The following is a 25,850-nucleotide window of genomic DNA, read 5'->3' on the forward strand; positions in this document are numbered from 1 at the left end:
AATAAATATTTCTACAACCTTTTTGGCTGTTCCTGTGTTTGACCACCCACATAGTAAAGCTTTTTTCACCTCAGTAACTAATCAGATTCCTCAACATTGCTCACAGTTATGGCTTTTCACCCTGCACCTCTGTAGAGTTCAGCTTCATCTCTTCTACAGCTCCCCACTAGATAACTGAGGACAGCAATGACATCCCCTCTTAGCTCTTCTAAGGCTGAAGAAATCCCAATCTCCCAGCCTGTTCCCATAAGACATGTTCCCAAGTCTCCTTCAGCATAACAGCACGAGCAGTCGAAAATCTCTGCACAACCCTGCCCTCTCCTCTCCCCATTCCCCAGCACACACACAAGCTCTCTATTTTTAAGCAAGATCTGGAATCCATCCTCCACTATCTGGAGAGCAGTGCCAGAAAGCCGCTCGTGACGCAGGCTCTGTTTACAATTGTGCCCCTGGGTTTTCCTCTTATGAACAATGCACACAAAACACTTCCCTGCAAGGCTGCTCTGCACCAAGCAATGCCTTTCAGGCTCCAGGTATCCAGTTTTAGGTAAAAAGATAAAAATTCAGAACCATGTCCTGTGGGCTCTGACACGGGGGCTTTGGAACAAGATGATCTTTTAGGTCCCTTCCAACCCAAAGCATTCTATGATCTCTCAAAGGGTTTATCTTACACCCTGCTGCTTACACCAACCAAGGAAATCACCTGTTGTGATCAGCTGCAGAAGCAGCGAGAGAAGTACAGAGTTTGCTTCACTCCACATCTTTTTATGGGATTACACATCTATCACAACGAGACAAGAGCCAGGCATGGAATCATACAGAAACCCCCCTCCAAGGTCTCTCAGTCAAGGACGTGACATTAATGGTCCTCACTCCAGATGACACAGGCAGGACACTCAAATCCCAGGAGACCTTTAACGTTTTATAACACAGGCTCTGTATTCACGCCTGCCACGGCGGGCACAGGGACAGCAACCTCCATGCCGGATGCTTCAGCTCTTTGACAGCCTCCTGCCAAAGAGCTGTGGGAGCCCTGCTCTGTGGTTACTCGCTCCAAGGACAATACAGTAATAAAACACAAAGCTACAAAACTGGGAATAGAATTTCTTAAGCGTTCTTACAGAGCACAAAGCAGCTACAGATCTAATTAAACCAGAAATTAAACACCAGATTGCAAACTCAGACTGATCTTGCATAGCTTGGTCCATTTGCCATAAAGGCAGAGTTATGCCTCTATTTTCTCCACCTCATTTGAGTTTTCTGGTAAGAAGAGAGTCCTCTCCCAAAGAATGAGCCTCTTCTGAAAACAAGCTAGCAAAAAAGCCTACTCTTAAATTTGTAGCCAGCTCAGTACAGGGTGGGAATACTCCTTTCCCCAAGCAGGACTCAGTAAGAAGAGTCCACTGGATGTCAAAAGCCTTCTTGGCACAAGCCTCACAATTCAGGAAGAGTTAAGTAATGCAATGTTAATGGTCCTTCAATAGGGTCATAGTTCTTCAAGCCATCTCCCCGCTTCCTACTACAAAATGGAAGATGCAATCCACACTGATGCCACTACAGATGGCATTAATAAAACCAATGGGAATTTGGAATGGGACTCAGACATATCCCTAGTATCTGACACAGGATGAGAAAAACCTGCTCATCCACAGTGAGGAGAAAGCTTTCACAGGAAAAGTGTCATCTACTCAGCCCAGTACTGCAGGAAGAGTGTTGCAAATGTTAACAATGCTAGAAGTGAAGTTACAGTCCTGAATCAGCAGGAAGATCCCTTGAGTGCTTCTAGCACTGCTCAGAGTGAACCCAAACAGCAAGCCGACTCTGAACACTGCTGCTAGAAACAGTGAGCAGCAGTGAAACCAGTAAGGGAGAATTGAGACGTCTTTGTTCTGTGACTGGCTGAAAAATTTGTGGGAACGTAAAGCAGCAGAGGAGAAATCCACGGCCAAGATGACAGAAAAGCTACAAAACCACAAGAGTGAGGAGAGCTCCCCTCCCACAGTGACATGGGGAGCGCAGACATCCACGACCCCTGGGAAGCTCCCAGAGCTGCACCAGCAGAGCCACACTCGCTCCCAGACATTTCCACCAGTAACTCTATTAGACATTTACTACGAGTAGTATTTCCCATAGAAAGGAACCAGGGCTTTACATTCATTTCTCCACAAGCCAAAGGACGACCCATCCACAGTGCAAGATGGCAATACCCAATTTAAAAACCTGGTAGAGGCAGTAAAATGCCAGGTTTATCTTGGTGCATCCTCTCTCAACTCCAGTCGTGCACTGCTTGATCTACAGTGGAGGCAAAAAGATATCGAGTGGAGAAAAGGGAAAGAAATACTTGCTAATATGGTGCAGGAAAGAAATAAATCATCTATTGTAACAAAGAAGCATAAGCAAAGCCAGAAAGCGAAAGCAGATTTAACAGAACAGTTGTAAGGAAGCCAATTTTAAAGCCTATATTTGGGGTGGAGGAAAATCAGCAATCCCCACTGACTATACATCACAGCGTAAGTACACCCTCTATATGAAGACATCCGCACTAAGTGTGTGCACTAGTCCTACAGGCAGGCATAATATTTACAAGACAGCAGCTATTCTCATATTTCTGAGCAAAAGGCTTTAAAAAGAATAGCTCAAGCCAAGTTTTAAATAAATTATTCTAAAACTTCGCATTTCCACGTGGCCAATGTCAAAATGTCACCCTGCCCTTCAATAGAGCATAACTCGCATCATTGAATGCGGCACGTTCATTCCTCTTTGGGGCTCACCTTGAGCACAGCCAAGCGCTGCGAACGTTTAGCTGGGTTCAAGCCAAAGGCGACCGCACGAACATTAAGACACGGGGCATGTGCTGGACAACACATTGAGAAAGGGTGATAATTGGGAGGTATTATGTCCAGGCACAGAATTAAGGCTTAAATACAAATGACTTCTATTTCGCACCAGCACGTCTGATGACTACAGTCTAGACTTTTTAATGAAAGAATTGGAAGGAGGAATGGGACAAAGCACAGTTATTACTCGTGAAATCCTACAGTTTTTCATTTAAATTGCAGGTGCGTCTCTTTGTAATGACCTCTGGTCATTTATTCCAGAGCTCAAGTAGTTTGCCAATTCCGTGCAAGTTGCAAGGCCGCTTATTTCAAACAGTACTCACACACAAGGGATTTGTGTTGTTAAGACTCAATTACGTGTTTTGCCCCAAGCCTGAGAATCTTTGCTCAATCATTTCACGTTGGTACCTGCGGTGTCCAACAGACAATATTCCAGCACTAATCCAGCACGTTCAAAGAATTTCACAAAATAAGGAGAAGCGGATTTCTGAAACTCAGCTATCAAATCTGAAATCCAGCCAAAATATTTGAACTGCATGTAAACTTGCTGACAGTGAATTATTCACCATCTTGACGAGAGCTCTCGCTGTTGACAACAGCGCTGAAACCCACGCATTGTGTTCAGAGCTCAGAGGTTTCTGCCCATGTAAGACAATGTCTTGCTCAGGACTCGTGATACTCCATGTAGAGCAAAGAACAGCGATAAACCAGTAAGGATCATACAGTTTAGAGGTGCTTCCCCTCCAGTGGTCCACCAGTACAGAAACACTCGACATTGTAAACTTAATTGCCCAGGTCTTTAATTCAGTTCTCAGCCTCGAAAGGAGGAATATAAACCTATATTCAATCACTTGTGAGAAGTCCAATATCATTTTCAGAACCATCAGCAACTGACGGCAAATAGCCACGGCTGGGTACATCTCCCCATGGCCCCGTCGAACTCCACATTATAAAAAAAATGACTCTCTGATTTCTAAGCTATAGAGAGATCTGGCTATTGTAAACTGCACGACTCAATGCCAAGGTTTCTGCAGAAAGGAAGGGGAGTCTTATGGAAATTTTCACCCCACCCCATGCCGCATTGTTCTCTCAAAACTCTTTCGGTATCTCTTAGGCCCTGAACACAGAAAAACGTCATCTGTTTTCCCACCTTCAGCAAACATTCAGGTTGGGAATCCTTACAGACAGCTTTGGAGAGGAAACAGTCAGCCTGTCAATATAACACAGGCCAGGACTGGAATGGAGGGTGAGGAATAGGGTTGGCCAGGCAAAGCATGTCAGTAAGAGATCTGACAAAATTGTCACCGGGGTCACTCTGCTGTTTGATTTCACCAATGAACTGCTTCACCCACAGTCACCGGCTCTCGGTGCACGCAGCAGAGCCAGGCTTTCAGCCGTCTCCCGACGGCCGAGTGGTGCTGAGCACAGCAAAGGACTGCATCGGACTCTACAAGAGATGGAAGAAAATAAAGACAAGAGAAAAAGCCACTGGTCACAGATGGTATCAGTGGGGAGAAGAACAGGGGCAAGTATCAGCCCATTTAACATTCTCCCCAACCTTTTCACTGCAAGCACCAAAGAATGGAGAGATATGGCCAGAGGGTGCTGCTGTGACTGTATGCCCAACCTCCTGCAGCCCCTAGGATACCCCAAATTAGTTGAAAGTAGCACACATCCCCATCGTACCTTTAAGCGGGCATGATTTAACCTGAAGCTCACCTCAAGGAAAGGACAGAACTAGTACTGACGCCCTGACGGTCTGCAAGGAAGAGACTAGAACCTCCCCAGCAAATACAAATACACAAGGTACCTGGGTGATTTGGGGAACACCTTTGAGCCGTTTTCCCCATGACAGCAACTACACTGAGCTCCGAGGGCCAGTTACACAAGTCCTGTGTGACCTGCCACATTTACTTAAGATGCTATTAGCATGCCTAAATTAGATTTTCAGTTTGAAACCAATTATATTTATTTGATTTCTTGCCAGCATCTCTGGCTAATTTAAAGGGCACTGCAGCTATGCAGTGTTAATTCTACACAACAGAAAGCAGGCTCAGACATCTCATTTCCAAACACAGCAATATTACTGGAGAAGGTTTATCCTTCCCTTTTAATCACTGTCAGTTGCCTTTATGGTATATGCAGCAATGTAAATATCATGCTGGCTGTCATCAGGTATTACCAAGGCTCGAAACACAGCCCTGGTACAGTAGCCAAGCCCAGCGTTCTCCTTTTTTCCCTCCCAACCTTTATCTCTGAACTCTGCCTCAACTCTAATTGTCAACTGTAGAGGATATTTTATTTGGCCAGGATTCCACTAAACAGAACAATCTGTCTGCATGCAGTGCAGATGTTTGATAGTACAGTGGTTATTTTAGGTAAATAATCTTTTAAGTATCAGATGTGTCCTCTCATGAAGGCTATTATCCTCTCTTTTTAGGGAATAGCTTGATCTAATAAGCCTTTTCTGTGTCTATTAGTGTGTTCAGCACACAAGATTAGCCCACTGGTTAAAAATTACATTCTTTAACCAACAGTAATGAGAATCATCACGAGCCTTAGGATCTGGACAAATAACTATGCTCAGGCTGCTGGTCCATCAGCTGTTCAAATAAAGATTTGCATTGGTGTGTCACTCAACAGGAAAAGAGTTCATGCTCAAGACACTTTTTCCAGTAAAGTACAGTTTGCTGGAAGTCAATACCCAGATATTTCTTAGCTGTTAATACCAAGTTATTTACTAGACAGCATTTGGCATCCTTGATTATAATTTTTACTTTAGTGAAGGGATGGAACTTACAGCCTCAGATTTCAACTTGCTCAGCACGCAACCCCACAAGGTGAGAGACAGAAAGAGGTTAACCTGGAGTACTGCGTCCAGCTCTGGAGTCCTCAGCGCAGGAAGGACACGGACGTGTGTCCTTCAGAGGAGGGCCAAAAAGATGATCAGAGGGCTAGAGCACCTCTCCTATGAAGACAGGCTGAGAGAGTTAGGGTTGTTCAGCCTGAAAAAGAGAAGGCTCCGGGGAGACATTATAGCAGCCTTCCAGTACCTAAAGGGGGCTACAGGAAAGATGGGGAGGGACTCTTTGTCAGGGAGTGTAGCGACAGGACAAGGGGTAATGGTTTTAAACTGAAAGAGGGGAGATTTAGAATAGATATTAGGAAGAAATTCTTTCCTGTGAGGGTGGTGAGACACTGGAACAGGTTGCCCAGAGAAGCTGTGGATGCCCCATCCCTGGAGGTGTTCAAGGCCAAGCTGGATGTGTCTTTGACCAACCTGTTCTAGTGGGAGGTGTCCCTGCCCATGGCCGGGGGGTTGGAACTAGCCAATCTTTAAGGTCCCATCCAACCTGAACCATTCTATGATTCTGTGAAATGGCACAGGAGGTGACATTCTTACAGGTGAGGCCATACAACACATCAAGTTTCCAAAGGACTCATTTTCCACTGGCAGTTCTTAAGGAATCGTAAATCAGATGTTTGTAGCCCAACGCATTTAAGGTTTGGAGATAGCACAAACACCACGCTGCAGCTCTCCCATGCCTTCGCTGGGAAGTGTCCTTGCAGATACAGCCTGAATGTAAAGCAAGTAGCATAAAAAAAACCCACTGAGCTATAGACACATGCTATGAAAGAGAAGGCATTGTTACTTCCCACTGTCGCAGGGAATCCATTAAGCAGCTGTTTCATACAGCGATGACAGGGTCACACGGAGGTTTGAGTGTTTAATAGAACGTGTGCCTCTAATTCCCCCATGCACCATTTCAAACACAAGCACTCATTAATTTGGTATAGGGATTATACAATCTGGCATCAGCTATAGCAGGGAACTGGACCCCATGACCCTGCGAGTCCTTTCCAGCTCTGCATCTCAGCAAAATAAGTGACAGTAGCTTTCCAGTTTTGTTCAAAAAATTGACATAATGAAATCCATCTCTGGGGATTTTGCAGGCAAGGTGTTTACTCCGTGACAAGACGCATCTTCTTTATGAGTTTTTAAGCCATCAAGATAATCTAATATTGTTTTGCCTGCCTGAAGCTGGAGATGGCCTGAAATGCCCAACTGCTGTTTTAGCTACCCCACTTACCCCAACAGGTACCAGCTCCGAGCACGGCCAGCTCGTTTTCTTACGAAAAACATATTCTCTAAGTGCTCTCATCCCATAGCCATTAACTTGCTCTCTCACTTTTTCAAATGCCATCATTTTCCACTACTCTCTGCGCCGTTTTCAAAGCTTCCTTTTCAGAGAGCTGGAACAAAGCCTGCAGCCCAAGAAAATGGACTTAATCCCCTGAAGACCAAAAATGAGCAAAAGCCTAACTTAGACCGAATCAAAAATGAAAATGCACAACCTATCCAACAGTAGCTATGGAGCTTTCATCCAGTGTCTAGGAAAGCTTCAGTTTTACAAAACATATGTTGAATTGCCACAAGATGCAATAATCTCATGCCTTGACCACAAGAATGTAAATACAATTCCACATTCACAACTATTTATTTTTTTTTAGAATATTTTCCTATTTGACAACACTCTCCCCTCTAACAAACTGTAAAATTCATCAATTAACTCTGATCTACGACAAACAGCAACTTAACTTCTTCCATACAGTAAGTGAGTAGAGGGTACCACAGGACACACCATGTGCTCAGAAGACTCAGTGGGGTACTCAAGGTCGAAGATCTCACTCTGCAGTTTTAACAATTAACAATTCTGTGGATGGATGAAAAGGAAACAGTGCATCCTCCCACACAGCTTTATTAATAGCAAGGTGCTAGCAGTAAAAAAAAAAAAAAAAAAGAGTAAAGTTTGTGCTTAAATTACCATTCATGACTATAAAGCAGTAAAATTTTGGCAAAACCCAAGGAGAATTTACTACAGTAAGAGATGATCACTGAAGTATTTCAGCTCTCACTGTTCTTTAACAGCTGCTCATACCTTTTTTCTCCAGGATGAATTTACATAGGCTCATTTCCTGCCTGAAGGAAATATCCATTTGGGAGAATGCTATAAAGTCAGTTTAGCATGAAACAGTGAAATGAAACAAAACAAGAAATTTCTCTCCTCCACCCCCAACTCAGTAGCTCCCAAGACAAAATGGATGGGGCAGAAAATTGAAATTTGGCCAGAAACTAAAACCTTATTCAGAAGAGCTTTTCTGTATTCCCTAAAAACGCATTTTAATTTGCCTGAGTTGTAAGAGTTTGAGTGTCGTTTCACAAGCATGCAGTACAAGCTGTATAAAACTTTAATGGATGTGTGGAGGGAAGATTTGGCTAATTTGACGATTCAGTGTGAAAGTGAATCAGTGCCGTGGATTTACTCTGTACTTCGTTTAGGGGTGGGATTTGTGAAGCCTTTAAGACAGCTATCCCCTGGGGACTTCCCAGGGTGCAGAACCAAGGAGGCCTAAGAAATCCTTGCAAGGTGTGTTAGACTCTGGTTTGGTGGGGGTTGATACACAATCAATTTTTTTTGGGGGTGCAGTTTCTTTTAATTGCAAGAAAACCTGTGTTAAGAAAAAATTCCGCGTGCAGTGGCACATACCAGGAAACAGTGATCTTCAAGAACCTTGGGGAGCGGTAAAAGGACGGACTTGGGGAAAAAAAAAAAAAAAAAAACGTTGCTGGATGTTGTAGCTATTGAGTAGGGGTGAAAAGAGATACTGGATTTTTTAATTTTTGCATTTGGATCACCACAAATCCCCACCTGCTTGTACTATGTGATGGGACCACACAATCTGTTTAAAAACAAGCAATATGCAGGCTGTGACGATTAACATGAGAACCGTACAAATTAGTGGTATTTCAAGGCGAACAAAGCACCCAGACAACCAAAGGGACCGAACTTAGAGTTGACAGAATCCCACACTAAGGTCAGTCTCTCCATTTGTATTCACACACTAGAGGAACACGAGAAATACTGACGTGGCATCATGGATTTAGCCAGGTATCTGTAACCCCGTTGTCACTGAGCTGTATTTACACTATTTGCTACAATGATCTTATCTTACTGAGACAAGTTTGATTCTGTTCTTAGTATGGCTCCATCAGCATATGCCTTATTTTGCACATCCGAGGTACCATATCTCCTCTCATGCACCAAGAGAGATGACCTTCTGGTAAAGAGCCTGGACCGTCCATCAGCCAGTGACCTAACCCTGCCTCCGAGACCTTCCCAGAGGCTGCCGGAAAGACAGAAGGAGCTTGATGTTTTTTTAGAAATGTCAAGGCTGAACTCCCATAGGTGAAGTCACAGGAAACTGCAGCAACTTTGGGAGCCAAGTTCTTCATATCTGCATCTCACTTGTTTGATTTTTAAAGGGAGTGCAGGGCAATAGGCTAAATGCATCTGGAAAGCCCCAAGATCCTGATATTTCAAAGATTTTGCAATGCCAAATTCCACTGCTCCAACAGCTATTCTTCTATACCCACAAAGCTCTCAAGTCTGTCTCGCCCTATTAAGAAAGTTTAATAACACCGAGTTTACAAGCACTCCATTAGCATGTCCACAGCTAAATTTACTGCTGCAGAGATTTACAATGGATAGCATGTATTGTAGGGGGAAATCTTCCAAGAAAATTTGACCAAAACGCAGTTTTTCGCAATTCACTAACACAATTAGCAATAAGAACCAATTTTATTGCCCATCAGTTTAAACAGCTCCAACTTTTATTAAAAGATTACATCTCTACACACTGACTTGGTGAGCAAGCTGCTAACATTCAGAAATAAAATAGATGCTGCCAAGTTTAAATAGATGAACGTTCTGGGGAAGAGTTGATCCTCTCCAAGATTTCATCAGTTGCAGGAGGAAGAAGGCTCCCAGGCGTGGATTTGTCAGTCAGCACATACACCCCTCAGGTGTGCTCAGGAGCACAGCACCTCCAAATTTCCCAGCACTACCCAAGATATTTGCATTAAATTGAAGCTATTTAAATGGCATTCTTGAGAAATTAAGATCTTAAACATTATTCAGTCTGGGAATCTACCACATAGAAATCAACTACAGGAAAGCGTGAACTATTTCTACATGAAACACCCCATTATTTTTTTTCTTTATACCCCAGAATAGCTGAAAGCAGCGGGAACCATCTACTGCCCTCCCCTCAAATCACCAGGCAAGGCTTCGATAAAAAACAATGTATTCTTCCCAGCCAGCCCCTTTCACCACCACTTGGCTTTGTATGTCCTCAGTCTGCTTCCTTGTGCATTTTATCCTCCTTCCTATTTGAGGGCAAACAACAGAAACACTAAACAGACACACACACACAACTGAACACCTTTTGCTTCTGCTTCCCAAGAGGTGAAGATCGACTCAATTTAGCCCTATTTTAGTAGAGTGATAGTATCAAGGGTCTTAAAGAAATGAGATGTTTCTCTATGTCCAAACGGCTGAGAAACCGTGGTACCAAACATCACTCAACTTCAGCACCCAAGCAGATCAAGTGCAATGAATGACTGCTAACATTTTTTTAAAAACAGACCTACATTCCCCCAAAGTTAGTTTTATACAAGCTTTAACATAATATAAAACAACAAAAAGGCTTTTCTACCAACTTTAAGTGGAAAGAGTTTACGCATGAGCACACAAAGCAAGTCTTCAAATGAATTAACCAGCCTGAATACTGGGAATACGCTGGAGGAATCAATTTTGTTTAGCTAGGCTGGGGGGGAAGAGTGGGAACCCGTGAGGAAATGCTAAACCAAAACATATGGCATGAAGACCGAAGTCTAAACACTCAATTTAGTTCTTAAGCAGTTATATTTTATAGTGTGTAACGTTTTTCTTGAATGGATTTTAAATAGCTAGGCATATGAAACTGGCTGCAGCCAGTACGTAAGGCTCACAGGTAATAATAAACACCATGCTCAAAAAAAAAAAAAAAACACACCTAAAAAGTTATCATTGGACAGGAGCCTCCCATTCCAGCCTGGTTTTTATGTCCCAAGATTTCGATCGTACCGGTAAGTACTTACAGGCTGCCCTTTTTCAATGGCAGTGCTTCTTCAATACATAAGATAACTACACAAGCACAAGATGGGCGAACACAGACATATTCATAGAATTAAGAAAGTTTTCCCCAAATTTTCAGACTTTCCTCTATACCCACAAAAGAAAATTTCTCCCCCGCGTGCATACCTATGCTCACATACAGAGCTTGGAAAGAACATGGCTAAAAATCTAAATATTCGACTCCAAAAGATCAACATGTTCACAAGCAAAGCCCAACTCAAAAGCTACACAAACCGCGGTCATTAAAAAAACCTAATCGTTCAGTAAATGGTGACTTCAATTTTCAATTTAAGCTTGATTTCTGAGGGGAGAAGAAACTCCCACCACATCTGTTCGAGCAGCCTGCATTGTCCCCATCGCTACGAAGGAATCTGCCAGGGGAGAAAGGGCACAGGAACAGAGCAAGGGAGCACTCCCACTGCTAATTTATCTTCTGTTTCTGGCACAGGCTGTTCACAGCAAAGAGGATGCTCCTAAATCAAACAGCCACAGCCAGCACGGCTCTCATGTCTCCAAAAAAGTAGCAAAATGAGAACGACCCAGTTCCAACCAACTTCGCTACCGCTACCAGCATTTCCAACAGGAATTGTGAGATCCAAGGGAAGCTGCGTGTGCAGGTATCTGATCAGCACAAGCAGCAGGAGGTCAAATTATTTTTTTCAGGCTTCAAAAAGAAGATGGCTGTGATTTATCTGCAATCCACGCTTGGAAAACCACCTTCACAACCACCAGCACCGATTACATTTTTCTTTTTAAGTGAAAATTCAGATTTCTTCAGAGGCAGTATTCACCTGCAAAGACTATCGTTACGCTGGGTGTACATTTCATAGAAATGCTTTACAAATTGCTTCTCCTACCCCACCTCCATTTTATCTTTTTTTGAAATGAAAGTCAGGTTATGATCCTGAACAAGGTTCCTTGATTCAGTGGAACAGAAGTTATTTATCCTAAGGAGGCTACTCAGCAGTTACTAACACTAACCAAGCATACTAGACACAGGCATTAGTCTATACCTTTATAGTGGCATGACTCATCCCCAATGCTGAGTAATCCTTTTTTTAGTATTAACAAGAATCAGGAGGGCAGTTTTACAGGAGAAGTTCTCTTTACAGGTAGAAAACTTGCTCTTTCAACTCCTGCCCCAAAACGGTATGGAGCCATCCACATCAAATCAAAATCATGTACAGCTGTTTTCAGGCCAAACCAGTAGAAATTAAGGAATTGGACTACACATTGATTTCCTTTGTTCTGATGGGGAAAAATAGCTGAGCTGGTAATCTACTGAATGTCAGACTCTAAATGTAAAGAGCAACATTCTTCATCAGGAAGCAAGTTAAATCCTTTAAAAGCACCGGTGCAAGGTTCAACTCCTTCCAGACCAGGACGCCTCTTTGTTCCCTGCTGAAAAACTTTTACAGCTCTACAGGAGTAAAGAAGCTCAAAAAAACCCCTCGAGGTTTCCAGGAGACACGAAGCAGGACACAAGACAGTCCAGCTCAGTTAACACAGTGACATTTTGTCCCACAAATCATATACGTGCTAGGAAACTTGCGTCACATCTCCATCCAGGACGCTGGCAGCCACACCAATGTTTGAAAAGAGTAAGGGGGGGATGGGAAAGTTAAAAAGAGAAACCATATGTTTGCAATATACACATTTCAGTGTACATTCCATCACACACCAGAATGCCAACATCCAGAAACTCAGTTTACAGAAAGACAGGGAAAAGATACAGATGAAATCAAATACTTCTTTCCTGATTTCTCTCCATGTTCTGTCAGTTAACGTGAGAGGAGGACACATCCCTGCGCTCCTCCTAATTCTTGGAGGCTGTAGGATGCAAGTCTCCAGCAGCAAGTTCTCCTAAGAGCACGAGTGCATTTACACATTCCCTTTTGTTCCCATCCCACTCTGCTCCTCAGCTACAAAGAGGCAGATTGCCCATTTGCTCCTATCCTTGGATACTCAAGCTCAAATCCTTGCTTTGTGCTACCAGAGCACCCCTTCGCAGGCTCCCAAAGGGAGAGGGAAAAAAAAAAAAAAAAAAAAAAAGCATTTCCTACACACACAAGGATCCAGTTCCCTTTCCCGGGGAAATGGGTGGCATTCTCCCCCTTCCTCCCTGCACCTTTAGCTCCTGCTCCTCAAAGAGGCTGAACATCATCTTCCCCAGGGGCATTTTCCAAAGGAGGTTTAAGGGATTGATCTGTAAGATTACACCTTCTCCGTCTTTACAAGGAGTTTGTCTCCTTCCTAAAGCACTGCTGCTCCCACTGAGCAACGGGAGAGGACAAAGCCCAATCCCACAGAGCAACAGGGATTTCCAGAAGGATTTCCCCCCCTCCACAGCTTTAGTTCCTTCCTACTTTTAAACAATGCCAAGAATTTAATCTCTTAAAACAGCATTTTCACAAACTCTCCCACCCTCCTTAACAGAAAACAAGTCTCCCCACGAGGCAGAGATGGAACGCCTGGGCATGACAGCGCTACGTCATTTATAAACTTCAAATAAAAGCAATCCACAAAGATTACTCTAAAAATTAACCTCCTTCCTAAAAGCCTTTGGCCAGGAGCCTGCCCTGCCGCCTCCTGCTTTATTCTGTGCCTCCAGAGAGCGAGGCTGGAGGCACTGACCTTAGAGTCACCTGTGGCACCACCTCAGATGTGTCACATACTCGCCCTAGAGCAATATATCCCTCAAACACACACCCCAACAAAATGGTTGAGACAGCCAATAAATCAGTACAGCGGGAGGCCTTTGGTAACCGTGCAGTTTAAAGTCAAGAGAGAGAGAGAGAGAGTGAGGGGCGGGGGGAAATAATCATTTAATGGAAAGAAGGGCTGGGGCCTCGAGCTGCGAGGACAATGAATGAAAATTCACAGCAGCAGCAAAAACCCAGGATACATGGCTCTTTCGGCAGCGCTACAAAACCCTCTGTCCCCTGCACGGATCAAAGCAACGCGGGGCTCCGAAACTGCCGAGAGAGGAGCCGTCCCCCTAAAATGCAAGGGGGTGCCCTGGAAGGAGAGAGCCCGCGTAAACTGTGGAGTTTGCTCCTACACGCCCAGAACGTCCGACTTCGCGGGGTGACGGGCAAAGAGAAGAGCCCCCACAGACCCCGTCCCGCTCTGTCCCCTCAGCCGGGCATGAGCTGAGGAGAGAGGAAAAGGAGATGAGCCCCCTGACAGGGGGGTGCTCCCCATGACCGCCCCAAGCCTCTTCTGGGGGGTGGCGGGGAGCAGACCCACGGCCCCTCTGCAGGTCCCACACACGCGTGAGGATGGGGAGCAGCCCCCCTGCACCCACCCAGCTCCTCCCTGAGCCCGCACACCCCATGGCGGGGAGGGGGGGGAGATAGGGGAAGGGAAACCCACAGACACCCCCCCCTTGGAGTGGGGAGGGGGAACAGCCCCACACATCTCCCTCAGTAAAGGGGTCTCCCAGACCCCCACACCCCTCGGGGCGGGGGGGGAAGAAGGGAGGGGGCAGACCTCCTCTCACACCCTCCCCACACGCACATCGCTGGTGTGTCACACACTCCGTGTGTGTGACAGGACCCTCCTCCACTGAGAGGGGGGACAGACACTACCCCCCCCTTCCCTCAGCGCAGACACACACACCCCCCCTCAGCGAGGGGGTGCCTCACACACACCCCTCGGCAGCGCCCAAGACACCAGGCGGCAGCCGAACCCCCCCCGTCCCGTCCCGTCGCCGCTCACCGATGACCTCCTGCAGCTCGTAGTCATCCTTGTTGATGGACCAGGGCAGCGCGCTGGGGTCCTCGGCCATGGCCGCGCCGCGCCCGCCGCCCTCCCTCCCGCCCTCCGCGCCGCGAGGGGGAGCGCCACGAAGGAGCGAGGGAACGGAGAGACGAGGCGAGGGGCTGCTGCTCCGCACGGCCCGGCCGCCCCGACCCCCAGCCGAGCCTCCCCCCGCCGGCCAGCGGCACCCGCGACCCGGCCGCCGCCTCCGCCGCTACCGCCGGCCAAACTTTGCCTGCTCCCTCCACCTGCCCATGCCCAGAGCGCGCTGACGTCACCCGCGCACGCCGCCGCGCGCACGCCCCGCCCGCCACACCGGGGGAAAGGGGAGGGGGGGGGGAAGGGCCGCCCGCCGCCATCTTGAGTGTGGCACCCCGCCACCGCCGCCACACCACCCCGCCACGCTTCACTCAGATGCCACCACCCTCGGAGGACGGGCCGGTGCGGCGGGCTGAGCGGATAACGGAGTGGGGGGACTCCGTAAGGAGGAGAAAGGGAAGGGTGGGGGTGACACACACAAGATGGCGGGCAACCGCCTGCATCTTCCCCTCCCTCAGGCAAGAGGCGGGAGGGACTGCTGGTTTAAGAGCCTCTGCGGTCTGTGATTGGCTACCGATCTCCGAACCCGCCGCTCCCATTGGTGGAGAGGCTGTCAATCGCGTCTTGTCCTTCTCCAGGGTCCCTTCGCCCTGCGGGGCCCCTGGTCGGGCCTGGGAGCGAAGGCCGGGGAGCGGCGGGAAGGGGCGGCCGGCCGGCCCCGGGCCCCGCCATGAGGGGGATTCTGAGCCTGGCGGGCGGGAGCAGGCCCTGGGCGCAGCCTGCCAGCAGCCTTCATGCCAAACGTGGTAGCTAGCAGCTGGCCGCTGCGGCAGCCCTGGTGTGACTGCCTGGTGTGGCAGTCACATTGGAACCCACGGCGTGGAAGGATGGAAAGTGATGAGGGGGCCTTGCCCAGATTTGGTCCAGGAGGGATGTTTAAATCCTGAGGCAAAGGGGACCAAACTGTCCCGTCTCCGTTTCCCCGCTGGCTGTGGCCCTGCAGTGAGCAGGTGTGGAGTCCGGCCCAGGCGCTTCAGGGATCCACATTCCGCATTTAAAAATAGGTCCTGGGGTTACGATGGGTATGGAGGGATCAGAAGGTCTGCTTTTCTCCTCGCCGCCTCCAAGGATGAGCAATTCTCCGGTTTCCCAGCTGCCGGATGCTTCTGCTTGCTCCACACTGCAATTTCAGCATGCGTGGATGTGTCCCCACACCTTTATCCTATGGTTCATGGCCCCCAAGTCCGTACCTGGAGCGTAGTTGATCTGGATGCATTCGAAATTACATCTGGTGGTCAGTGGGGAAAAAAAAAAGTCAGATTAAAAGAGTGAGAAATAAGAGGCTAATTGGTACTGTGAACCCATGAAGTCTGCTGTGTATCTATTTAGGTTTAAAATGTTTGCAGTTTGGGGATCTATTTTTTTTCTCACACAAAATAGATAAAACGGTGCATCGCTCGCTATCATCAGGCATGATAGTAACCATCAGGAGAATAGATTAGGAATTTCTGTATCAGGTTTAATTCTTCTTTGCCGGTCACTGTTCTTCTTGTAGCTTGATGTCAGGCACTACTGTGAGTCAAAGAACATCAGTTATACATATTTTTAGCTTATTAGGACAAATTCCTGAGATGCCTCTGATCAACCAGGCTTTGTAGAGGGCCACTGTACCCTGCCAAATGCATGGTGTGACTCCAGTATTTTCCCGTGTGCTACCTATCGCAGGGCACTAACTCCTTCCTTCTACTCTTTTTTTTGTCCTACAGAAGCAAGAGGCCCCCAGTCCCATCGCGTTTGCTGCTCTGCAGGCACTTAACAATGATGGTCAGAGCTTTCAGCTGAAAAGCTGTTTGTTTTTCCTACTTGTCTGCATTAAACATTCCTCTGCTGAGCAATTTTTAATATTTGCTAAATATGCTTTAATTACTTCCCAGAACTGTCTCTGTGATTTTTTAACCATGTTATAAAAGGAGATTATATAGCAACTAAAAACAGGTTTTACCCTAGAGCGTGCACTCGGGTAGCCAGTGTCGTAGTTCTGATAGCTAATGTCACGTTAAAAATGGATCTGAGCCAGGCATCAACAACAAAAAGGGACTTATATATGCTTAATTTTACCAGTGTTTTTTTAAAGTCAGAACCATATTTTGAATTCTCTTATTTTAGGCTGAAAATCCTCCCCCTGATGGCAATGCTAAAACTCCTATTGATTTAGATCAATGGGGCAGGATTAGGCCCACAATGATCCCTGTTCTTTAAGAGCTACCACAGACTTGGATCGAAATTAAAATTTAAAATATGCGCTGACAAGAGCAGGAGTGGCCACATGAGCATACGCAGATGAACGCTGTGTTTTAGTTTTCCGGCTCTGCAGTGAAAACTGCATTTCTACTTTTTTAAACCAAAATCCGTCATTCACATAGAATCCGGGTCCCACAAAATTAGTGTTATTTTTTACATTTTTATTTGGCATTTTGGGTCCCTCACAAGTCAGGCATTGCTGTTGCAGTCATTCATTCAGCGGGTTGTTTCAACCTGAGACCCATGAGGGATGAAAAAACGGAGCCGGTTCCCACAAAGATCTTAATCCTTAGCCCACTTCGGATCTCCAAGCAGCACCTTCTGCTGTTTCATCGTTAACGTTCTGCTCATCCTACTTTTTCCTGATTTGCTTTATTTTGTCTGTCTCGTGTAGGTTGTAAGCTCTTCAAGGCAGAGGCAAAGTCGCTATTTATAAAAGAGCCTGTGAAGTGGTGCTGCTGAATCAAGTGGTTTGTTGTAATAACAAGAAATTTGAGTAGAAGCGTGAAGTGGAAAAGCAGTTTCCTGGTGTATCCACCTCCGCTCTGGACCAGGCTTCAGGGGAGACCGAGAAGTGGGAAAAACTCCTGGTGTCTTTCAGGTAGGAAGGCTGCCACCTGAAAAAAAGCCCCAGAGCCGGGCTTCCCGTATTTTTTGACTTCCAGTAAAACACCACGGCGATTCGAGCAGGCAGTGCCCTCTTCCCATTGATCCTGCTGGGGAGTAAAGACTTTCTTCTGACACCTGCCTTTCACTGATGTCCCCGGGGCTCACGTTCCCAGTCGCCTTTGCACAACAGCCGCACGGCGCGTGCATTCACGCAAAACGCCCTCATTCTCCTAAGGCACATGGTTTCCTGCCTTTGCGGGCCAATTACTCATTGTTTTGATGAAACTTACCGGCACTATCCAGCTCTTTGCCTTTTTTTTCTTTTTTTCCACCATTCATGTAATACTTGTTATCGTAAAACTGATGTTTAGTGCACAGATTGGTGATTTTAATACTCAGCGCACAAACGTTAGTAGCTTTAGTACCTGTAAAGGATCCTTGATGGTTGATGGTGATCATAGAATGGGTTGGGTTGGAAGGGACCTTAAAGATCATCTAGTTCCAACCCCCCCTGCCATGGGCAGGGACACCTCCCACTAGAGCAGATTCATCATGATTGTGAACATAAATCAACTTCATTTATAGTTGGGTTGTAGAAAACTACTCTAAACTCTAGTTTGTTTGTCGAGGCACTGCAGATTTCATCTTACGGTTTGGTGGTAGATCAGATATATCAGGGCTCTCAGATGTATCATTTTCTTCTTGTTCCAGCTGAAGTTGCTCTTTCGCACCAGCCACGCAGGGGCATTCGCTGTCACAGTTCAGTAGTGTTTGGGGCCACGGCGTTTCTAGTTAAAGGCTTTTTAAGGCCTCATAAACCGCTGTTTGTAAGTGACTGTGCATTAGCTACCACGATTCTTGCACACAATAGCAGTTCATGTGCTGATGGAACTGCTTGGTACGGGCAGGGTGGGCTGAAGCGAGGGGGAGCCCCACAACGCCTGGCTTAGTGCGTTCAGAACCGGGCAAGTGCGCGTCCGCAGGCAGAGTGCCCGACCTTGTATCACTACAGAATTTGTCCCCTATTCTTTCTTCATGGAAACACTTCCAGGTTTATTGAAGGGCCCTCACTCTATCAAACAGCAGCTGATTATTTAACAAAGTACAAGGCAGTTTCCTCTCCAGCCAACAAAGGCAGGCGCTGAGCTTTATCTGCAGGGATTTCCCCTGGCAGCTTTGCTCTGGGTTTTGAGAAACCAGGCAAGGACCATGCCGTGGAGGAGGGAGCAGTGATTTAAAACCCTCTAGCTGGAGCAAGTTTTTAATAATAGTTGTTTTCAAAACACAAGCTAAATGCCAGTCTAAACCACACCGGCGGGTCTTCCTAAGTGATCCCGTGTACTACCGTGTATCTCCGCCCCGTCATTGAGTGCCGGTGTGCTAAGTCATTTTAAATTCACCTTTGAGGTCACTTTGAAGTCAAGTAGCTGAAAGCCCAGTTCTAACAGGTGAATTCTGGTTCTCACAGTATGTTTACTGAAACCAGCTTTCGGTCTGCAAACACACTTCTTATCATATCACCGCTGCCTCTCAACAGACTCTGTGCTGTTCTCTTACTTCCTCCCCTGGATTTTAAGCTCCAAGAAACAAGCAAAGAACTTATGACCAAGACATTATTTTTCTTCTTATTCTTTTCTTCTAAGTTTATGATTTTTTAGTATACAAATTGAAAGGCAGTTAACCCTCTCTGTAACAAATTACAGCTTTGCTGCCTCCTTCAAATCGAATACAAAATTGATGCTTGGTTTAAGACATAATTTTAACAAGACCTTGATTACCACATACCTACCCGAACCACAGTTTAATAACCGGCTCCTGCTGTGCTCTGGTTTACAATAAGGCTTTCTTCATACTGCTTTGTCTTTACAGAGGCTCATGAAAGACACATCACATGCCCATGCCTCTTTACGCCCTGGGGATGTCACAGCTTCTAAGGGCAGAAGGGTTTTCCCACTGGCCTTTTCTGTGGAGGGTAAATCTCCGTCATAAAACTTTTTCTAAGCAGCTGAGCAGGATGGGCGGGGGTGGGGGGGATTGAGAATGTGTTTCAGATCTTTCCCCCTTGTTGTTGAAAGTGCAAAGTAAGGGTGGTGCAAGCTCCAGACCCTGCGGAGAAGCGGGTACACCTGGCCTGACTCCTCTTTTGCTGTTGATGAAAGGTGGCCAAGGACCGTTGGTTCTATTATATAAAGCTTGGTGTGTCTATTTAAGACCAGTTTGGACATTTTATTATTCATCAAAACATGTTGGAACATAGGAACATTCATTGGAACATAGGAGGTTCCACTCGAATATGAGAAAGAATTTCTTCACGGTGAGGGTGACAGAGCCCTGGAACAGGCTGCCCAGGGAGGTTGTGGAGTCCCCTTCTTTGGAGATTTTCAAGACCCGCCTGGATGCAGTCCTGAGTAGCATTCTCTAAGCAACCCTGCTTCAGCAGGGGAGTTGGACTAGATGATCTATACGGTCCCTTCCAACTCTAAAAAAATTCAGTGAAATTCAGTGAAAATTCAGTGAAAACTCTTCTAGAAAAATACTCAGTCTGGACACGACTCCTGACAGAAATCAGCTTGGCAATGCCAGAGAAGATCCCCTCCTGGCCACTTGCTGTTGCAGCAGAGGTGTCCCGAGCATCCCTGGGTATTTAAATCTCCTTCCGAGGGCTGGCTGTGGCAGGACTGAACACAGAAAGCAGCTTTCGGAGGAGACACTGCTGCTCTCAGGTGATACAGCAGGGATACTCTGTCAGCTGGGAGTATTGGGACCCAATTTACAGCTGGCAAACTTTGCAGAGATAAAATAAAACATCTTTTGTGACATTACAATGAAGCAAGAGGAATTCTCTTAAAAGGCAGCAAGAAGAGAAACTCTAGGAATAGAAAGATAGGGTCGAATAAGATTTCATTCACTTCTCGCCATCTGGGAATAAGATTTGTGAGGGAATATTGTTCTTATCCTTCTAAACGGCCAATATCTTCTGCCACCCAGCTAAGCTGAGGCCAGGCAAGGTTTGTGGTTCACATTAGCAGATTCTAATGAGATGAGTTTACAATAATAGTCTAATAGTTCAGTGTAACAGTGACTCATGGCTTATTACTGTGGTGATAGGAATGTAAAGAGATCTCGTTTAAAAAAAAAAAAAAAAAAAAAGATCTATTTGGATAGTTCACATCCTTTCCTCCCTGCTCACAAATTCCTGTGTCGTTGGTCGCTGGCTGCTAAAAATAGGATCCTTTTTTGTGTATCTGAAGTAAAGGAAAACCTAGAATCAGAGAGACAGTGGGAGGGGACCAAGGTCCTTAACATACAGTGCCTTCGGGAAATATTTGTCATGAAAGCCCTCTGAGAGCGCAGGAATGTTTTGAAAGGATGGAAACAATCTAAGAAGATATTTTGCTGGAAGAAGGAGAAGAGTTAATGAATCGCAGCAGCTCCCAGCTTCGATATTTTGCACCATGGGGATGGGAAGGTTCATCTCTCTATCGGATGTAGGACCAAGCTACACTTTCATCTTGGAGAAGCTCTCCCACTCCAGCAGCAGGAGAGGAGGAAGCTTCAGGGAACGTCCTGGGAGCAGCCCTGTGGGCTGATGAGGAGCCTGAGAGGAGCCACAAGAGAAGAAGACTCACTAGGCGTCACCTGAAGTCATGCACATCTCATAAGGACAGCAGCAGGACAGGGGAACTGGGGAGACATGAGCAAGGTATCTGTGACTTAACTGGATTCCCACCACCACCCCTTTGAAACAAAAAAAAAAAACCCGCATGGCATCTCAGGAGCAAGCAGCTGAAGTGTGAAATGATGCGGCAGGGAAAGCTGTCACAGAGAATCAGAAATTGATTTAATGGAGAAAAATTGGCTGCTGGATAATTTGTGGAGAATTGTAGCCGAGAGAGAGAGAGAGATCCCCAGCTCCTAAGGGCTCCGCTGCGGGCACCGTCTGGCGTAAGGTGCGGAAAGCAAAATTTCACCGCTGGTAATTCTACGTGTGCTGAATGCTTCCTCTTCAATACCCAACAATTAAAATCGATGACAGGATGCTAGGTAACAAAAGAAAATGACTGATCAATATGCATGTGCTGGAGCTGGAGAAAAAACCCGCCTGCCGAGAGCAGCATGCTGATGAGGCGAGATTTCGGAGAGCTCAGAGAGAAAATCTTAAAAGCTTCCCGTTCCCGATGCTCGATAAAACAATGCGGCTGAGCAGACTCCAGACGCGGTGCCAGGAGAGGTTAACTCACCAAGGAGGCTAAAGAATAACTGTTAGGAAAAAGAGGGAATGTCCCTCTTTAGACTAAATAGCTTTAGAGTAAAAAAAAAAAAAAAAACACCAAAAAAACAAAAAAAAAATGTGGTGCTGCTCTTCTTTGCCTTTCTTTCTAAAGATCTCAAAAGCCATTTACTGATATTGAAAAATTATGTTCTTTGAATACCCGTGTGAGGTTTTAGAGATGCTGAGACGCTGACATTTTAAGGGCAATGTCCATTTTAGTCCTCAGCTCGAAGCACTTTAAATCTCATTTCCATGTATATTTCAGCTGAGGGTGTCTGCCGAGCGCTGCCAAAAATCAAAACGCTAAACCTTCCACGATTCAGTAGTTCTAGATCAGTCACCCGAATTTCGGAATGCTTTTGAAAACGTTGCTGTAAAGCAGCGCACAGGCTCTGCCGCGGCTCCGGCAGGACGGGGAATAATGGCACCTTGGGGTTCACGTACCCGCTTTTTCCCCTCGTGAATGGTATTTTTTGTTTCTGAGGCCACAGATCGTAAACTGGCACACGAGCAGTTAAGCCCCTTAGGACTTGCGGCTCTTATTATTTCTGCTGACACAAAGAGAAAGCGATCGGAGCTGGAGATTAGAGCCAGAAAAATGCCGCGAAAACCTTGTGAAAGTTCACTTCATCGTCACCCCCACGTGTGCCTGACTATTTCCCTTGAGTCCATCTTCTTCCTCGCTTTGCAGAATCACAGAATGATATGGGGTTGGAAGGGACCTCTGGAGATCATCTAGTCCAACCCCCCTGCCAGAGCAGGTCCACCCAGAGCAGGTTGCACAGGAACGTGTCCAGGCGGGTTTTGAACGTCTCCAGAGATGGAGACTCCACCACCTCTCTGGGCAGCCTGTTCCAGGGCTCTGCCACCCTCAAAGTAAAGAAGTTCCTCCTCATAGAATCATAGAATCGTCTATGTTGGAAGAGACCCTTGGGATCATCGAGTCCAACCATGTTTAGATGGAACTTCTTATGTTCAAGTTTGTGCCCATTTTTTCTTGAAATGGGCACAAACCATTTCCTTACCGTCCTAAACAGTGGATAAAGACCCGTTTCATCCCCCTGTGACTTTGATTTCATTAACAAACCAGACAAAATTCTTAGCGTCGAGCCAGCAGGTTCTCACTGGGCTTAAAACAAGAGTTCTCTTCCTGGTCCTCAGGCTCAGCCCCGGCCACTGCGCACCCGGTCCCTGCTCTGCAGGGCAGCGGGAAGGAAAAGGAGGAGGAAAAAAGTTCCAAGCAACTTTTTGTAAAGAAATGAAGTGTTTTGTGGCCAATGCAGACCGACTTTGTTCCCTCCCTTCTAGTCCAGCCCAACCAACGCCCAACCTAAGCAAGCCTGGGAACTGGGGAAACTGGAATCATAGAATCATAGAATTGCCGAGGTTGGAAGGGACCTTTCAGATCATCGAGTCCAACCATCAACCTAACACTGACAAAACCACCACTAAACCATATCTAAGCACCACGTCTACCCGTCTTTTAAATCCCTCCAGGGATGGTGCCTCAACCACTTCCCTGGGCAGCCCATTCCAAGGCTTAATAACCCTTTGTTATGGTTTGAGAGAACCCATAACAATCTACTGTCGTTAGACAATTATTCTATCGCCCGATGACCCCTCCCCACCCGGAAAGGGGAATCGGGGAACACAAAGAAAACACAAGGGCTGAAGTATAAATAGATTTAATAGACTTAAGACTAAATAATTAACAATAATGCTAAAGAACCAATATTAATCCCGATACTGATATAAGATATACAGGAATTATACTCAGCCAATTCTATCAGGAGGAAGCTGTGAGCTCCCAGCAGTGGATAACAAGTATCGGACACTGGGAGCGCAATGGCTTCAGGAGGAAGGGAAGGCTTCAGGGCTCCGGCACCGGGGCAAGGAGTTCTCTGGACCCGCCGCCATCAGGGAGAGAGAGCTACACAGCAAACTTTTCTAATTTATATTGAATGTGACGTTCATGCTATAAAATAATCCTGTTGGCCAGCCTGGGTCAAATGCCCAGGCCTTGCTCCTCCTCGTCCCTGCACCTGGCAAGGCTCAAAAACACTAAAACCTTGAATCCCACAGAGCCTGGCTGGCTAGAAAGTAAATATTTTCACAAATTCAGACACTAGAGTCTTCTAAAAGTGTAATTTTCCCCAGCATTAGAAGAAAAGTTAGTCCTGTGTCTCTCAACCCAGGACACCCTTTCAGTGTAAAAATTGCTCCTAATATCCAATCTAAACCTCTCCTGGCGCAACTTGAGGCCGTTTCCTCTTGTCCTATCGTCTGTTAATTGGGGGAAGAGACCGACCCCCAGCTCCTCCGGCCGCTGCCAGCCAGGAGAAACTCCAGGTGAAGTGTTCTGAACTGGAGAGGTGCATCCCACGCAGATCACAGCCGCTGGCGCTCCGCGAGGTGCCTTGGTGGACACCATCCTACCCGGCCGAGACGGAATAAACCGCTCTCCGGTGGGCACGGGCAGCCCCAGCTTCTGCCACCGGCAGCTTTGTCAGCGAACTGGGAGGAGGGAAAGGCGCGTCGCGCAGCCGGGCTCTGCTGCAGGAACAGAAAAATGCATCGTTTGTTAAATCAGACTTTGGAACGGCTTAAGGCTTAAATACACCTTCGATTAATTAGAGCTTTGCAGAGCAGCACAGCTCCAGAGTGGATACAACCGCACGGATTCTCCCCGCTGCAGGTTTTGCTGCAAAATAAACAAGTTTTTATGGGGCCCGGGCTTGATAGCGCTTATCGAGATGTTGGCTCGGGTTCAAAGTCATCTCAAAATCCTGGTGGGGATCAGCTGAACCAAAAATAGTTACAGCACAGCGCCTGGAGAAAATCACCTTTAGAGAAATATTTATGCCCAGCCCACGTCTGATTGTCTGGGGAAACCCCAGTCGCTCCGACAGAGGCGCTTTTTAATAAGCGCTTTCCAGTAAAGTGAACTTTGTTTTTTTAATTTCTTTTTATTGCCTTATTAAACTATGTTTTCAGGACGCTCAAACAACATTTTCCCAGACATTTTTTATGCATAATTATATTTTATTCCCTATGCTAATTTTCTTCCAGTAACTATCCCCTCTGGACCAAGCAGTTCCTCGATCGTGATAAAGCAACTCGTTTCACGTCAGCGTAACGAAGAACAGAATTTGGCCCGTCAAGGGGCAGTATTTCATCTCTCTCCCTCCATCTCTGAGGCTTGGAAGATCCTGCGGCGGTTCCCGAGTTTCACCGGGTAAATGCTGTCCGATGTTCCCGCATCGAAGTGAAACAGAGGATTGGGAATATTTCCTCTGGCACAAGAGGAATAACAGACAGAAAGAGCTACCGCCGCCGGACCCCCTGATCCCACCGGAGTCTGAGCTACTGCCAAATACAGGCAAAAATCCCTAACTCCTCCAAAACATCCAAACAGGCCGCTGGTGTGAAGCCGTGCGGAATATCCAGGGATGGTTTCCGTATCGCTGTCCATATGTTCACTCATAGTAGCCGTAGCGAGGGCATCGCTTCATCTGCTGTATAAGGAATATCGTCCTGCAGGCAGCTCGGCGTCGCGCCCCTCCTGCTGCGAAGCACAGCTCGTCCTTGACCTCCAGAAATTCCTTCCAACCAACGCTTCCCCGATTCAGTGATCCTTCCTCTTTTCCTGTGGCAGGGCCTTGGCCCCACAGCTGCTGGGTTTGTAAGTTATTTCCCTGCCTTGGATTGACTCCCAGTCAAAGGAAATAAAGCTGGCAAAATCCTCCAGGTCGCTGCCCCGGGGATTTATCCCCTGCCTGGGCCTCTGGGAAGGATGTGCAGCGGGAGCTCAGAGCCCAGCATCCCTGGGGACGGGCAGCAGGGGTCCTGCCTCCCTGCTGGGTGCCAGGGCTGAAGCAAGGCGTGGACCAAAAAGCCAAAATTGAGACCTGGAGAGGAACCACGCGTGTCTGAAGTACAATTCCTTCATAATTTTCCTCCCGACGTGACACAACTCTACCTCTCCCTCTACCAGGCACCGCCAAAAACCTC

The 25,850-nt window shown here is 46.6% G+C and overlaps 1 protein-coding gene across 3 annotated transcripts in view; it reads right to left on the reverse strand.

The window, feature by feature from the left end:
• The window catches only part of OXSR1 (oxidative stress responsive kinase 1), a 94,208-nt gene extending 79,563 nt beyond the window's left edge, over positions 1–14,645 (reverse strand). For all 3 annotated transcript variants that reach the window (XM_074157005.1, XM_074157006.1, XM_074157007.1), the window contains exon 1: positions 14,576–14,645. In XM_074157005.1, coding sequence (XP_074013106.1) covers positions 14,576–14,645 — 70 coding nt within the window. The remainder of the gene's footprint in view (positions 1–14,575) is intronic.
• Between the last annotated feature and the right edge of the window lie 11,205 nt (positions 14,646–25,850).

Source organism: Numenius arquata, chromosome 12 (genome assembly GCF_964106895.1).
Source record: "Numenius arquata chromosome 12, bNumArq3.hap1.1, whole genome shotgun sequence".
NCBI classification, from domain to species: domain Eukaryota; kingdom Metazoa; phylum Chordata; class Aves; order Charadriiformes; family Scolopacidae; genus Numenius; species Numenius arquata.